Source organism: Salvelinus namaycush, chromosome 17 (assembly GCF_016432855.1).
Source record: "Salvelinus namaycush isolate Seneca chromosome 17, SaNama_1.0, whole genome shotgun sequence".
Lineage (NCBI taxonomy): Eukaryota > Metazoa > Chordata > Actinopteri > Salmoniformes > Salmonidae > Salvelinus > Salvelinus namaycush.
Window position 1 is genome coordinate 29368420 of NC_052323.1, and position 15479 is coordinate 29383898.

The 15479-nt window shown below is 41.2% G+C and overlaps 1 protein-coding gene across 2 annotated transcripts in view; it reads right to left on the minus strand.

The window, feature by feature from the left end:
• Window positions 1-6308: 6308 nt before the first annotated feature.
• Window positions 6309-15479, minus strand: part of LOC120062513 (transforming growth factor-beta-induced protein ig-h3-like) — a 35207-nt gene continuing 26036 nt past the window's right edge. Inside the window, exons 9-18 of one of the 2 annotated variants that reach the window (XM_039012545.1) lie at window positions 14936-15073; window positions 14580-14722; window positions 11761-11897; window positions 11084-11214; window positions 9528-9652; window positions 7804-7815; window positions 7548-7650; window positions 7362-7420; window positions 7171-7198; window positions 6309-7086 (exon numbers count right to left, since the gene is read on the minus strand). In XM_039012545.1, the coding sequence (XP_038868473.1) occupies window positions 7025-7086; window positions 7171-7198; window positions 7362-7420; window positions 7548-7650; window positions 7804-7815; window positions 9528-9652; window positions 11084-11214; window positions 11761-11897; window positions 14580-14722; window positions 14936-15073 (938 nt within the window). In that variant the 3' untranslated portion in view covers window positions 6309-7024. The remainder of the gene's footprint in view (window positions 7087-7170; window positions 7199-7361; window positions 7421-7547; window positions 7651-7803; window positions 7816-9527; window positions 9653-11083; window positions 11215-11760; window positions 11898-14579; window positions 14723-14935; window positions 15074-15479) is intronic. The other variant, XM_039012546.1, reaches the window with a different exon arrangement.

A 15479-nucleotide genomic window follows, 5' to 3' on the forward strand; every position in this document is an offset into this window, starting at 1 on the left:
CAAGACTAAGATCGAATCCTACGACACCAGCTCTGACACTCCACAGATGTGGCAGGGCTTGCAAACTATCACGGATTACAAAGGGAAACCCAGCCGCAAGCTTTCCAGCGACGCTAGCCTACCAGACAAACGAAATGCCTTCTATGCTTGCTTTGCGGCAAAGCAGCTGTTCTGGACGACTGTGTGATCTTGCTCTCGGTAGCCGATGTGAGTAAGACCTTTAAACAGGTTAACATTCACAAGGCCGCAGGGCCAGATGGAATACCAGGACGCGTACTCAGAGCATGCGCTGACCTGGGATGATGGCAAGTGTCTTCACTAACATTTACAACCTATCCCTGACCCGGTCTGTAATACAAACTTGTTTTAAAGCAGACCACCATAGTCCCCAAGAACACCAACAGTCATTTAGGCAGGTTATCGCCCCGTAGCACTCACATCTATATCCAAGAAATGCATTGAAAGGCTGGTCATGGCTCACATCAACACCATCATCCCAGTCACCCTGGACCCATTCCAATTTGCATTCTGCCCCAACAGATGACGCAATCTCTATTGCACTCCACACTGCCTTCACCCACCTGGACAAAGGAACACCATAGTCCCCTCCAAGCGCATCACCAAGCTCAGGACCCTGGGATGGAACACCTCCCTCTGCAACTGGATCCTGGACTTCCTGACAGGCCAACCCCAGGCGGTGAGGGTAGGCAACAATTTATACACCACGCTGACCATTAACATGGGGGCCCCTCAGGGGTGTGTGCTTAGTCTCCTGTACTCCCTGTTCACCCCCGACTGTGTGGCCGCGCACGACTCAAACACCATTGTCAAGTTTACTGATGACACGACAGTGGTAGGACTGATTAACGACGACAATGAGGCAGCCTATAGGGAGGAGGTCAGAAACCTGAGTGTGTGGTGCCAGGACAACAACCTCTCCATCAACAAAACAAAGAAACCTTTTTGTGGACTACAGGAAACGGAGGGGTGAGCACACCCCCCATTCACATCAATAGAACTGTGGTGGAGCAGGTAAAAAGCTTCAAGATCCTCCACATCACTAAGGAATTAACATGGTCCACACACACCCATCCACAAAGTTGCGAACAGGGCACGACAGCACCTCTTCCCCCTCAGGAGGCTGAAAAGATTTGACACGGGCCCTCATACTCAAAGAGTTATACAGCTGGACCATTAAGAGCATCTTGGCTGGTTGCATCACCGCTTGATACGGCAACTGCAAGACACCCTCAGAGGGTTGTGAGTACGGCCCAGTACATCACTTGGGCCGAACTCCCTGCCATCCAGGACCTCTATACCAGGCGGTGTCAGAGGAAGGACCAAAAAAAATGGTCAAAGTCTCCAGCCACCCAAACCATAAACTGTTCCCTCTGCTACCGCACGGCAAGCGGTACCAGTACACCAAGTCTGGAACCAAGAGGGCCCTGAACAGCTTCTACCCCCAAGCCATAAGTCTGCTAAACAAGACTGCTAAATAGCTAATTAAATGGCTACCTGGACTCTACCTGCATTGACCTCTCTTGCACTGACTCAGCGCGCGCGCGCACGCACACACACACACACACACACACACACACGACACACACACGACACACACACGACACACACACGACACACACACGACACACACACGACACACACTAACACCATACTCACCACCACTGCTGTCTATTAACTATCCTGTTCTCTAGTCACTTTACCCCTACCTATATGTACACACCAGTGACGGCTGGTGGGAGGAGCTATAAGAGGACAGGCTCCTTGTAATGTCTGGAATGGAATAAATTGAACGGAGTCAAACACATCATACATATGGAAAGTGTTCCATTGATTCCATTCCAGCCATTACAATGAGCCCGTCCTCCAATAGCTCCTCCAGTCAGCATCCACTGATACATACGGTAGCTACCTCAATGACCTCTTACCTGTGCACATCGACTCGTTACTGATGTTAATTTTTACTCGTTAGTCACTGTGTATTTATTCCTTGTGTCACTATTTAAATGTGTTTTTTATATATCTTTAATTTGTTGGAAAAGGACCTGTCAGTAATCATTTACACTTTAAGTCTACGCTAGTGGTTCCTAACCATTTTCGGTTAATGTACCACTAAGTACATTTTTCTCTACCCGGAGTAACCCTGGAGTACCCCCTCGTGTGCATTTTACCAGTAGGCCTATGGTCTCATGAGTCTCATCAAGTACCCCCTGTGGATAGGCCATGTACACACCAGGGGTCCTAGTACCTCTAATTGGGAAACACTGGTAAACCTGTTGTTTACGAAGCATGTGACAAATAACATTTGAGTTGATAAAAATGAGGAAGCAATAGATTTTTATTCAAGAATAGGGCTAGCTAGAATAAATGGTGAATTGCATTGCTTTTCATGTTTGACTATATATATTTTATACATACATGCAATAGTCTCCATTCATTGTAACAGTATATAGTTTAGCTTGGCTACATTGTAATAATGTTTCGAGCTTTGAATTCTAGGGTTGTGCTTCGGCTCTGGTACGTCACACAAGTTGGCTCCAGTCTGTCTGGGGTTCACTTCACGAGAGAGAGGCGACCAATGGAAAGTGTGTCCCGCAGTAACGTTGCTATCCCTACCAAATGAATTACTTGTGTTCCCGCGACAAACACGTTTTCCAGCTGCTATCTTTTCTATGGCACTTGTCTTTTCACCTTAGAATTAAATTATGAAGTCATGTGTGGACAAGTTAGAATCACGTGAAACCGCTTACACAACCCCACAACAAACTGCAACAAACGCAATTGAACAACCACCGATCAAAAAACAGAGTTGGTGAGGTGTGCGCCGCTCGTCTGTGTTTGTTGGGTTGTGGTTTGTCTGATTCGACACGTCCAATCGGCGTATGTTCATCACTATTCTTGTGGCGTTTGTTAAGACAGTGGCTACAGCCGCTCCAAAAGACGCAACTGGAAGGATCCGCCACTAGTGGGCAGTCTTCCTTCACACTTAGCAAGTTCTTTTTTTGATGAGACAGGCTGAAAGACAGACATTGACAGACAGGAAGGAGCAGGACGACAGACAGGAAAGAGCAGACCGGCAGACAGCGACAGACAGGAAGGAGTAGGCCGATAGACAGCGACAGACAGGAAGGAAGGAGGAGGCAGACAGACGGACAGACAGATAGAGAAATTCCCAGCAGTATATTAGACATTGCAACATGACTTGCCTAGTTAAATAAAGGTTAAATAAAAATAATAAAACACTGGATAATTGAAGTTATAAAAACCAAGTATATAGATGAATTTATGTTTTAATCAGATAATGGACAGTTAATTATTTTTTATTGAACCTTTATTTAACTAGGCAAGTCAGTTAAGAATTTTTATTTTATTTACAACGACGGACTACACCGGCCAAACCCGGACGACGCTGGGCCAATTGTGCGCCGCCTTATGGGACTACCAATCACGGCCGGATGTGATGCAGCCTGAAGTGTGGTGTTGTCTCTCAAATCAAATTAAACTTTATTTGTCACATGCGACGAATACAACATGTGTAGACCTTACCGTGAAATGCTTACTTACAAGCTCTTAACTAACAGTGCAGTTCAAGCAGAGTTAAGAAAATATTTACCAAATAAACAAAAGTTTTAAAAAATTATAATAATACAAAGTAACACAATCACATAACAATAACGAGGCTATATATATACAGGACACACATCTCTTGTCCTGATGTGTGTTTTGTCCTATATATTTTTTTTATTTATTTATTTATTTATTTATTCCCAGCCCCCCTCCGCGCAGGAGGCATTTTGGCTTTTGGTAGGCCTTCATTGTAAATAATAATTTGTTCTTAACTGACTTGCCTAGTTAAATAAAGGTTACATTAAATAAAAAATAAAATAAAGAGAGACATAAGACAACAACAATGTTACAGCTGTAACCTATGGGAGAACCATGTATCCACTGTCTCCTCAGAATGAAAAGCAGTACGGTAATGCTTTTGGGGAGACGGAGGAAACCAACCCCCTACAACGGGTTTAGAATTTCAACAGGCGGAAACAACACTGCGAGGGAAGGCGCTCCTGGATCAGAATGTAAGTACACAGCAATGTCAATAACAGATGGAAGGGACAGGGTGATACTGTATTTCAAGACCTGATGTACAGAAAACCTATTTTGCCTTGTGGTTTTCACTCATCTCCTTTATCACTCCTTTAAGTTCGATTCTTTCATTAAAGGCTTAAAATAGGCCTCATTTATTTACTTAGCCTATAGGCTATTCTTTTAGCCTATAAGTTCCATACTCTACGAATCACCCATAGACAGATACTCTCCCTTTGATGAAAGGAAATTAATTGGTTTGTAGATCTTTATTGACAGCTCTCACATTTAACGCAGGAGATACAATACCCATTTGATCTGTTCCCCAAATTCCCAACCGCAACTTGGGTGTTCTCTTGACATAAGTGGACCACTGTAGGTCAAGCCTGGTCATGTTAATGGGTGTATCAGGGGGGCAACAGATGGACCACAGGTCAACCATCGTATAGGGGCTGGAGGCCTTCTGTTCTGGTGAGAAACATCTGCCACTATCAATGCAGAGAGAAAGACATAATCTTATGTAACAAGATCATCAATATGGTCATCAAAATGACCTTTAGGAGTTGGAAATAGAGCACAAACTGATCTTGGACCAGTGTATAGAAAAATGTAGGTACAACTGGTGAATGTTAGGTCAAGACACCCTCTTCGCTGATGTCGTGAAACATCCTGCTCTGTCAGAGATGAGTGATCATTGTTGGAATTACAACTTTAATATAGAAAGAACAAAGCTCTCAGGCTAGGCTTAGTAGACTACCTGTCTTTCCTCTCCTAGTATGGGTAACAGCTGTGTTCAGGGATGAAAGTGTTATGGCTAGGTGTCTTGAAGAAGTGTTAAAGCCACAGGAACAGGACCAGTAGAGGAATACATGAGGTGAAAGTAGTACTAAAACCAATGTGTTTTTAATAGTACCACATGTGTTCCATATTACAGGGCAATAACGGGCGCTAGGCCGACTTCCTCATAGTCCAGGAGGGCACAGTTAAGGTAAAGAAGGAATGAAACAGAGGATTGAACTTAAACAATGGGTACATTGACATAGAAACCGTCTGAACTTGCATGACTTTTGCATTTAAAATGGTGTGCCAATCTACCATGTCTTGCTGAAACAATATACTATAGGCTACTAGTAGCATGTAATAAACTACATGACATCCAGCAACAACATTAAGTCACTACATGTTTGGTTACTGATGTAATAGTAAGGATGTAACAACAGGACTCTTCCTGACTTTCTTTGCTCCATCTGTTACCTTGAGCAACAAGTCTCTTATAAAATCAGAACTCTGACATTAGAGAGAGTTCCAGAATTCGGTGGGAATTCCAGAACTCGAATAAGTGCCGTGACCTTTGCCTTCTCCATAATCTGTCTCACAATATTTAGACTTGTTAAATAGTTTCTTGGCATCCAGACCAGTCAGGGGCCTTCAGTTCCTGACCAGGGCTCCTAGTCAGTGGTCTCTCTGCCCCCTGTAGCTCCAACAGCTTGGTAGTGTCTGCTCCAGAGTGTAAAACACTTTTGGAATGTTTCATTCATTGTTTCCGGATCATTTGCCGGGAGGCCTGCCAACTGGGAGCTGGCTATTACACGCATATATCTGTCTCTCTCGCTTTCTCTCTCGCTCTACCTTACAACATTCTTATACACTGCCCTTCTCCCGAGGCTCAACCAAGAAACTGGAACTCACAGTAAGGGTTCCTATGTTCTAATTTCTTGACAGATAACAATTCTTACTTTTCCCCCCTCCAGAGAAAATACATACATAAACTTCAAAAAGATTTGAAAACTTAACATTAAAGTCAATGTTAGTGAGTGGTGAATTGAAAGTATTGGTCTTGGATTCAAGTATTATTGAAATCACAATCACATGGATGGGAAAAAAATGTCCTTTTCAGTTCCTGTACACTGAGGTGTTGACTTTGTTCTACAGAAGGATCTGTGAGGGTGGTTTTCAGCAGGAGTTAGTTTAATTCAAACAGAAGGAAGACATTGTTCTCAGACATTGGATAGGCTACGTCCCAAACGGCACCCTATTCCCTATACAGTACACTGCCTTTGACCAGAGCCCTAGTAGTACACTATAAAGGGAATAGGATGCCATTTGGAACACAGATAATATGATATAATATACACAATTGCCATGCCAATATCTTGAAACACTGACGTGTTGTCGTGGATAGAAGTTTAAGAAATCCAAACAAATTCTGGGGCTACAAAATGAACATTTTATTTTTGAAATGTGCGACCATTGCTCTTTGGTTTCCACACAAAAAATATATTGCTACAGTATGTTACACATGGAAAGCATGTGACTTGACTGTGGGTGCATTATTGTTTTCAACAGGTTTAATGACAACAAAAAAAAAAGTGAAAGAGAATGAGAACTCAAGAGGCCATGACTTCAACCTTAATTTGCGTGTACACGAATAACACGAATAGCTTTTCCGTTCCAGCCTAAACATGCAAAACATGCTACATCTATCATATCAAAACAAAATACAGTATACATTTCTCCCCCCAAAAAATCTGCTCTGCATTTACATTTAAAAACAGAAGTCACGTGTGAACATTCAAAACACTTTGATCAAAATACAGTATATGTAGTCATAGCTAGTTGCTGTTTTTCTGGGTGACCATTTTCACATTAAAGAAAACAGACAAGTAATTCTATTCAATTCAAATCTTTGGTTTTTGGTATATGAAAACAATTATATAACATATTCCACTAAGCGATATCCCATCTCTGTCTTCATCTAATGCTTCGTTATTATTGATCATCTTTGACAAAATTAGATCGATAAGACTCCCTTGTAGAGTTCCAGATAAGAATATATTCCATAAACAAAAGGAACAATCCCCTGATTTTGTGTTGATGTACTGTAGGCAATTATGGGGTTTTTTCTCCTCTTAAATTTGTTTTACTGGACGCGAGTCATCGTCCTGCTGGAGAGACTTTTCCTGACCTTCTGGAAGAGATCATCTGAAACAAAACAAAGATCATAACAATATTTAACACCAGTTCAACAACAGAGACTGTGAGAGATATAGATCAGAGAGTAGTTACCATTTTTGACTCCGATTCTTGAGTCCGTCTGTGAAGAAAGGAATACAACAATATTTAGATACTAATTTACAAATACAAAAACACATTTTTAAGATAATGAACATTCACAATAGCTCCGGATTTACAACAACGGTCATCTTATAAGACAGTCGAAAGAGATGTGATAAGTTAACCGTCTATAAATGTCTTACTCTCATGGAAGAGGCAGTCCTGATGGGGTCATCAGCCTGTTCCCTGTCAACCTTAGGAGCTGGAGGAGAGAGAGAGAGAACGAGACAGAGTTGGAAGGACAATTGGAGGATAATACAATGTGTTAAAAACCAGTCATGTGAAATGGTTTATTCAGTATTCACGGACAGTAAAGCGATTGTTCTTACGCAGTGGCTTTATGATGGCTCCCACAGCGTGGACAACTCCATTGGTGGCCATCAAGTCGGCTTCAACCACTGGGACCTTGTTGACGTACACGGTCTGGTTCTTCTGAAGGAGAAAAAACATGCACGTCATTTATAAGATGATACTTCATATTTTCATAACAGGGGTTCAAGACAATCAAGTCATGTTGAAAGAATGGATATCAATGCATTGTACACACATGATGTAAGCAATAGAAGTACACAACAAAATAAGTACCTCTTTTCTCCACTGAAAACAAAATCATCAATAAAAAGAAAAACATGTACATGTCAGTACTGATATTACATGGTAGTACATGTTTGTACTGATATTACATGGTAGTACATGTTAGTACATGTTTGTACTGATATTACATGGTAGTACATGTTAGTACATGTTTGTACTGATATTACATGTTAGTACATGTTTGTACTGATATTACATGGTAGTACATGTTAGTACATGTTTGTACTGATATTACATGGTAGTACATGTTAGTACATGTTTGTACTGATATTACATGGTAGTACATGTTAGTACATGTTTGTACTGATATTACATGGTAGTACATGTTAGTACATGTTTGTACTGATATTACATGGTAGTACATGTTTGTACTGATATTACATGGTAGTACATGTTTGTACTGATATTACATGGTAGTACATGTCAGTACTGATATTACATGTCAGTACTGATATGACATGGTAGTACATGTCAGTACTGATATTACATGTCAGTACTGATATTACATGGTAGTACATGTCAGTACTGATATTACATGGTAGTACATGTCAGTACTGATATTACATGGTAGTACATGTTTGTACTGATATTACATGGTAGTACATGTCAGTACTGATATTACATGGTAGTACATGTCAGTACTGATATTACATGGTAGTACATGTCAGTACTGATATTACATGGTAGTACATGTCAGTACTGATATTACATGGTAGTACATGTTTGTACTGATATTACATGGTAGTACATGTTAGTAGTATCAATATCAAACGTGTGTTATAGGATCACATAGTTACAGGATCACATGTGTTCTAGGATCATGTGTTCTAGGATCAAATTGTTCTTGGATCATGTGTTCTAGGATCATATTGTTCCAGGATCATGTGTTCTAGGATCATATTGTTCTAAGATCAAATTGTTCCAGGATCATGTGTTCTAGGATCATGTGTTCCAGGATAATATTGTTCCAGAATCATGTGTTCTAGGATCATGTGTTCTAGGATCAAATTGTTCTAGGATCATGTGTTCTAGGATCAAATTGTTCTTGGATCATGTGTTCTAGGATCATATTGTTCCAGGATCATGTGTTCTAGGATCATGTGTTCTAGGATAATATTGTTCCAGGATCATGTGTTCTAGGATCATGTGTTCTAGGATCAAATTGTTCTCGGATCAAATTGTTCTAGGATCATGTGTTCTAGGATCAAATTGTTCTAGGATCAAATTGTTCTAGGATCAAATTGTTCTAGGATCATGTGTTCTAGGATCAAATTGTTCTAGGATCATGTGTTCTAGGATCATGTGTTCTAGGATCAAATTGTTCCAGGATCATGTGTTCTAGGATCATATTGTTCTAGGATCAAATTGTTCTAGGATCATGTGTTCTAGGATCAAATTGTTCTAGGATCAAATTGTTCTAGGATCAAATTGTTCTAGGATCATGTGTTCTAGGATCAAATTGTTCTAGGATCATGTGTTCTAGGATCATGTGTTCTAGGATCAAATTGTTCCAGGATCATGTGTTCTAGGATCATGTGTTCTAGGATCATGTGTTCTAGGATCATATTGTTCTAGGATCATATTGTTCCAGGATCATATTGTTCTAGGATCATATTGTTCTAGGATCATATTGTTCCAGGATCATATTGTTCCAGGATCATATTGTTCCAGGATCATGTGTTCCAGGATCAAACAGTCACGAGGGCCTACTGTACCATGTTCAGCTCCAGCTTGTCTCCCTGCAGAGGCTTCAGTCTGGTATGGGAGCCCACTCCTCCACTGACCAGAATCTCCTTAGCCATGTGGTACTTCAACACACTGGCCAGCTCCTTGGGGTTGCCTAGACAACAAGCTGATATTAGAACACCTACTGGATCATGTAGTATCTCTATGGTCGAGACGTTTACAAACAGAGGAAGTAGGAAAACTACCAGTCCGCATTAAAACACTGAAGAATGAATATTTGCTTAAAAAGTGAAAAAGGAATTGGTTGTGCAAGATACAACACGGAACTGATGAGTTAAGGTACTTGGCATATACTTTAGCATTACAGCTACATTCTTATTGCTGTGGCCATGTCATTGAACATGAAGTTATTCAACATGATGCTAACGTTATTTTTTATAAACGTGTCCTGCTCATCTAAACAGTTGTTTTTGCGAAACGGTTAGAGCAATCATTAACAAACAGCAGTGGGTTATTCGTTTTTATAAATGATTTTATATACCCAAACGAGTGTAATTGTAGCTGCAGTATACTGTAGGTAGGTCATACTGTAACTGAACAACTGGCTCCAGTTAACCACAGCTGTTTGCTATTCATACGCGTGGCAGCATCCAAGATGCATTCCATTGCGTCATCATTTCCTGGGTGTAGATAGGTTATTAGGTTCATTCAAATAGTTCTGTCTGTCTGCCGAACATATTCTCACTGTGGGACAAATTAGGTTGTCCTTAGGTGCCATTGACTTTTTATTTGCTGGAAAAGTGCTTTGTTTTACAAAGCCAGTCGTGAAACATGTTCACAGTTTGGTTAAAGCAGGATGCCAGTCACCCAAATACACTACATATGGCATACACTACATATGGCATACACTACATATGGCATACACTACATATGGCATGCACCACATATGGCATACACTACATATGGCATGCACTACATATGGCATGCACTACATATGGCATGCACCACATATGGCATACACTACATATGGCATGCACCACATATGGCATGCACCACATATGGCATGCACTACATATGGCATGCACTACATATGCATGCACTACATATGGCATGCACTACATATGGCATGCACTACATATGGCATGCACCACATATGGCATGCATGTGATAGAGCACATATGGCATGCACTACATATGGCATGCACTACATATGGCATACACTACATATGGCATGCACTACATATGGCATGCACTACATATGGCATGCACTACATATGGCATGCACTACATATGGCATGCACTACATATGGCATGCACTACATATGGCATACACTACATATGGCATACACTACATATGGCATGCACTACATATGGCATGCACTACATATGGCATACACTACATATGGCATACACTACATATGGCATACACTACATATGGCATGCATGTGATAGAGCACATATGGCAGAGAGTTGTCTGTTATAATTATCCTAGTCTTACATTACCAGACCTCAACCCTGTGTTCTTGTTTGAGACTGGTTTTGTTTGAGAAAAACTAGAATGTCTGGAGCCAGGGCATGTCCTTACTCATGAGTTTGTTGAGGTCAGCCTTTGGCAAGGCGCTGAAAGCATCGTTGGTGGGAGCGAACACAGTATGGGGACCGGCCTGGTTCATCAGCTCTGTCAAGCCAGCCGTCTGGATGGCACCGACCAACAGACTGGAAAAAAGAAGGGAACACACACTTAGAAAGACCATCCTCAAGAGGAAGAAAGACGACTTGACAGCTGACTGATTTCCAACACACACAGTTAAAAAAAAAAAAAACATCTTCAGAGGAAGAAACAGAACTTGACAGTTGACTATTAGGGAAGTTTTAAAAAGCATCGATGAGTTGTGGTTTCTTATGTGCCAAATTTACCGAACATGTATGAGTTGAATCATGGCAGAACAGATCACTGGTAGTGAAAAACATACAGAGTAAACAGAAAAGAGCCAGGTCTCTGAACGTGGGTGGAGATGAAGCAGCATATTGCCTTTCAGTTCTGGATAAAACATTAGACGCTTGGAGGGACTTCTCAGGATATCTAGCTACAGAACACACGCTGTGGAACATAGGCAGAAGCTACTATCTTTTTTTTTTGCTCATATGCTACATGTCTGTTCTTGCTCTTATGAAAATTGAATTATATTGCCTCAAGATATTATTGAGGACAAACTTGGTAATCCTTTTCATTGAATCATTCACGGATTCATTGACTCTCACCTGAATCGGTTATCAGCCTTCAGGACATCCATGATGGTGCCCATTGGTGGAGTCAGGACCTTGTCGACTGTGAACATGCTACCGAAACGTCCGATCTTGTCGTGGGCAACGATACAGGAGTTCTCAATGCACAGGCTCTGTTATTTTGAGAGAGAGAGAGAGCAAGAGAGAGAGAGAGCAAGAGAGAGAGAGAGAGAGAGAGAGAGAGAGAGAGCAAGAGAGAGTGAGAGAGTGAGAGAGAGCGAGCAAGAGAGAGAGAGGTTTGTTCTACCCGTCACCATGACAACATCCCAAATAGCATCCTATTATTTATATAGGGCATAGTTTCACTGATCGAATCAACGCAGTACTAGCTACCTTCAATGAAACACATCGAAAGAAAATGAACTATGCAAAACTAACTGTGCAAGATATTTTATTGTAGGCAGAGCGCATTAGAGCATGATTCTATTGCATTGACAGGCACGACTCAGGCCAGTAATCGGTGCGCCATAACCAATCAGAGCTGCAGCAGGCCTATAGGCAAATATCCATTGCTATATATGGATCTGTGCCATTCACATTGAACTGGACTGTGTTTACAGCATGAGCGCTTGTTTTGAGATCAAAGCTGCATGTAGCCACCTGTGCACATTTGTTCATATCCTTTGCTAATTGGTGAGTTATTAGCCCAGTTATAATTCATTTCTAGTCAACATTGGTGGAGTGGTTGTTTCCTACAAGAGCACAAAACATATGCATTTCTAGACATCTTTGAAAAGCCAGTCAGGTAAAGAGCTTTTTTTTAATGTCTTAAAGGGACAGTGTTGTAATTTGAGACAGGCTTGAATAAGCTTAGTAGCGAATAGACAGAGGGTAGCATAATGTGTCTGTTTCTCTCTAATAATGTTATGAGAATAATAATGAATTTTATTTTGTAAAGTGGTTTCTTTCATCAAACAACACAACATTTTTAGTCACCTCCTTGTCTGAAGGAGAAGTGAATTAACAGGTTCATGTCAAGCCCTGTGTGTTTTTTTCAAAAGTCTCATGGAATGTAGGCCAACATTGAACACCACACATTTGCTGCTATGACAGAACAGCTATTTCCATGTTAAAATGTTATGTGATGCATTTTCTCCATTGTTTTTTATGGTAGACCACTCTGGTAGTCCTACATTATGATCAAATAGCCACAGTAGCCTACTTGACCACTGTTAAAACTGTAACTTAAAGTAGATACAGCCTCAGAGTTCACAGTAAACGCTTGCCGGAAGTTGCACAGAATTTTCACAATGCGCTCAGGAGACTTGACAATGTGCTCAGGAGACTTGACAATGTGCTCAGGAGACTTGAAATGTGCTCAGTGTCCCAAAAGAATTAAGAGGGAACATTACCTTTGACCAGAGCCATATGGGCCCTGGTCAAAAGTAGTGCACTATATAGGGAATAGGGTGCCATTTGGGCCCTGGTCAAAAGTAGTGCACTATATAGGGAATAGGGTGCCATTAGGGACGCACTTGACTTCCTTCCTGTCTGCCCTTTACTCTGAAATGATGGCTCGCAAGTGGTCTCTCTGTGGAAAAAAGCTTATTGTGGTCGTCTGGAAATTCCATTACAAAGCAGAAATGTGAGAGCTGCTGCCCGAACAACCTTCGTCTGCCACCCAGGAGAGAACAGAGCAGAGCTGTGAAAAACGGTGTGAAACAACATTCTAGATAACTATTCTACAGTATTGTGTCATTGGATCAAAACATGTTTCGGGGGTAAAAGTCCACTAAATCAGGCTGCCTCCTTCTGTCTCTCATTTGGAGAAAATTATGACCAGCCATAAACTGTTCATTGTTAATATGAAAACAGCACAATAATGCTTTGTATAGTTTGGGATAGTGTATTTAGGCTAATCTCTGTAATGAGTTAACCCTTAGGAAGAGGGTAATCTATATAATGAGTTAACCCTTAGGTAGAGGGTAATCTATATAATGAGTTAACCCTTAGGAAGAGGGTAATCTATATAATGAGTTAACCCTTAGGTAGAGGGTAATCCCTGTAATGAGTTAACCCTGAGGAAGAGGGTAATCTATATAATGAGTTAACCCTTAGGTAGAGGGTAATCCCTGTAATGAGTTAACCCTGAGGAAGAGGGTAATCTCTGTAATGAGTTAACCCTTAGGAAGAGGGTAATCTATATAATGAGTTAACCCTTAGGACGAGGTTAATCTCTGTAATGAGTTAACCCTTAGGAAGAGGGTAATCTCTGTAATGAGTTAACCCTTAGGAAGAGGGTAATCTATATAATGAGTTAACCCTTAGGAAGAGGGTAATCTCTGTAATGAGTTAACCCTTAGGAAGAGGTTAATCTCTGTAATGAGTTAACCCTTAGGAAGAGGTTAATCTCTGTAATGAGTTAACCCTTAGGAAGAGGTTAATCTCTGTAATGAGTTAACCCTGAGGAAGAGGGTAATCTCTGTAATGAGTTAACCCTTAGGAAGAGGGTAATCTATATAATGAGTTAACCCTTAGGAAGAGGGTAATCTCTGTAATGAGATAACCCTTAGGAAGAGGGTAATCTATATAATGAGTTAACCCTTAGGAAGAGGGTAATCTATATAATGAGTTAACCCTTAGGTAGAGGGTAATCTCTGTAATGAGATAACCCTTAGGAAGAGGGTAATCTATATAATGAGTTAACCCTTAGGAAGAGGGTAATCTCTGTAATGAGTTGTCTTTTTGCAGAAGAACACCTGTATTCAGACTCTCTTAATTCAGCTCAATTGATCAATCTGTACCTCTGCTTTCATACCATCTGATGCCAGCTGTAGGTCCTACAGGGTACTTACGTTACGGTAGACGAACACTCGGAGTTTGGTTCCTCCCAGAGTCTCTAGCTCTTGTCCGTAGTACAGTGACCCGGAAGACAGCTGCTCCTTCAGGATGTGGTTCTTCAACAGCTTCTTCAGGTCACCGGTCATTGTCACACTCTCTGTTAACAATAGATACAGAATGTATCAGATTGAGTCAATGAAATGGGTCAAGAATCGTGGCTCAAGTCACTGCTGTTTGTTAGCACAGAGAGAGGGGAGAGGGAGGGAGGGATACAGAGAGAGGGAGAGAGAGAGAGAGAGAGGGACAGAGACGGATGGAGATGGGGAGAGAAAAAGATGGAGAGAGAGAGAGCGCCATCGATCGATGTTACCTTTGAAAGCTTCATTCTGAGGGGTCAGGATGGTCAGAGCCTCTGAGCCAGAAAGGTGGGAGCCAAGACCAGCATCAACAAACAGCTTGGTCGCTGTGGTAACGGCGGATCCCTGGGCCAGCTCCAACAAAGTCTTAGCTTAAAAAGAGATCAGTACATAAATGAACATTTCTCATTGAACAGAGAGACTCTTCATTAGTAGGCTTGAGGTCTTGTCTCAACATGAACCATTGAGTTGAATCTACTTCATATTCAGTGCAGTAGCATTCCAGACAGACAGACTCAGACTCGACTTTCAACTCCTATGACAGTCAGAGACCTTTTCAGACGTGACTCATCATTACTAATCATCTCATAAAAGAAGGCAGGGATTCATTGGTTTGGATTAGAGGCTTACATTTGGCGTTGACGCAACTCTCAATTTAAGTCTCTGGTTTTCAATACCTGTCTGAGATGAGCTTGTTATTGTAATAATCATGACATTAAGGAGGCAGAGGTCCAATAGTTTGACTCCAAGTCATATACAGACGGCTATCTATTGGTC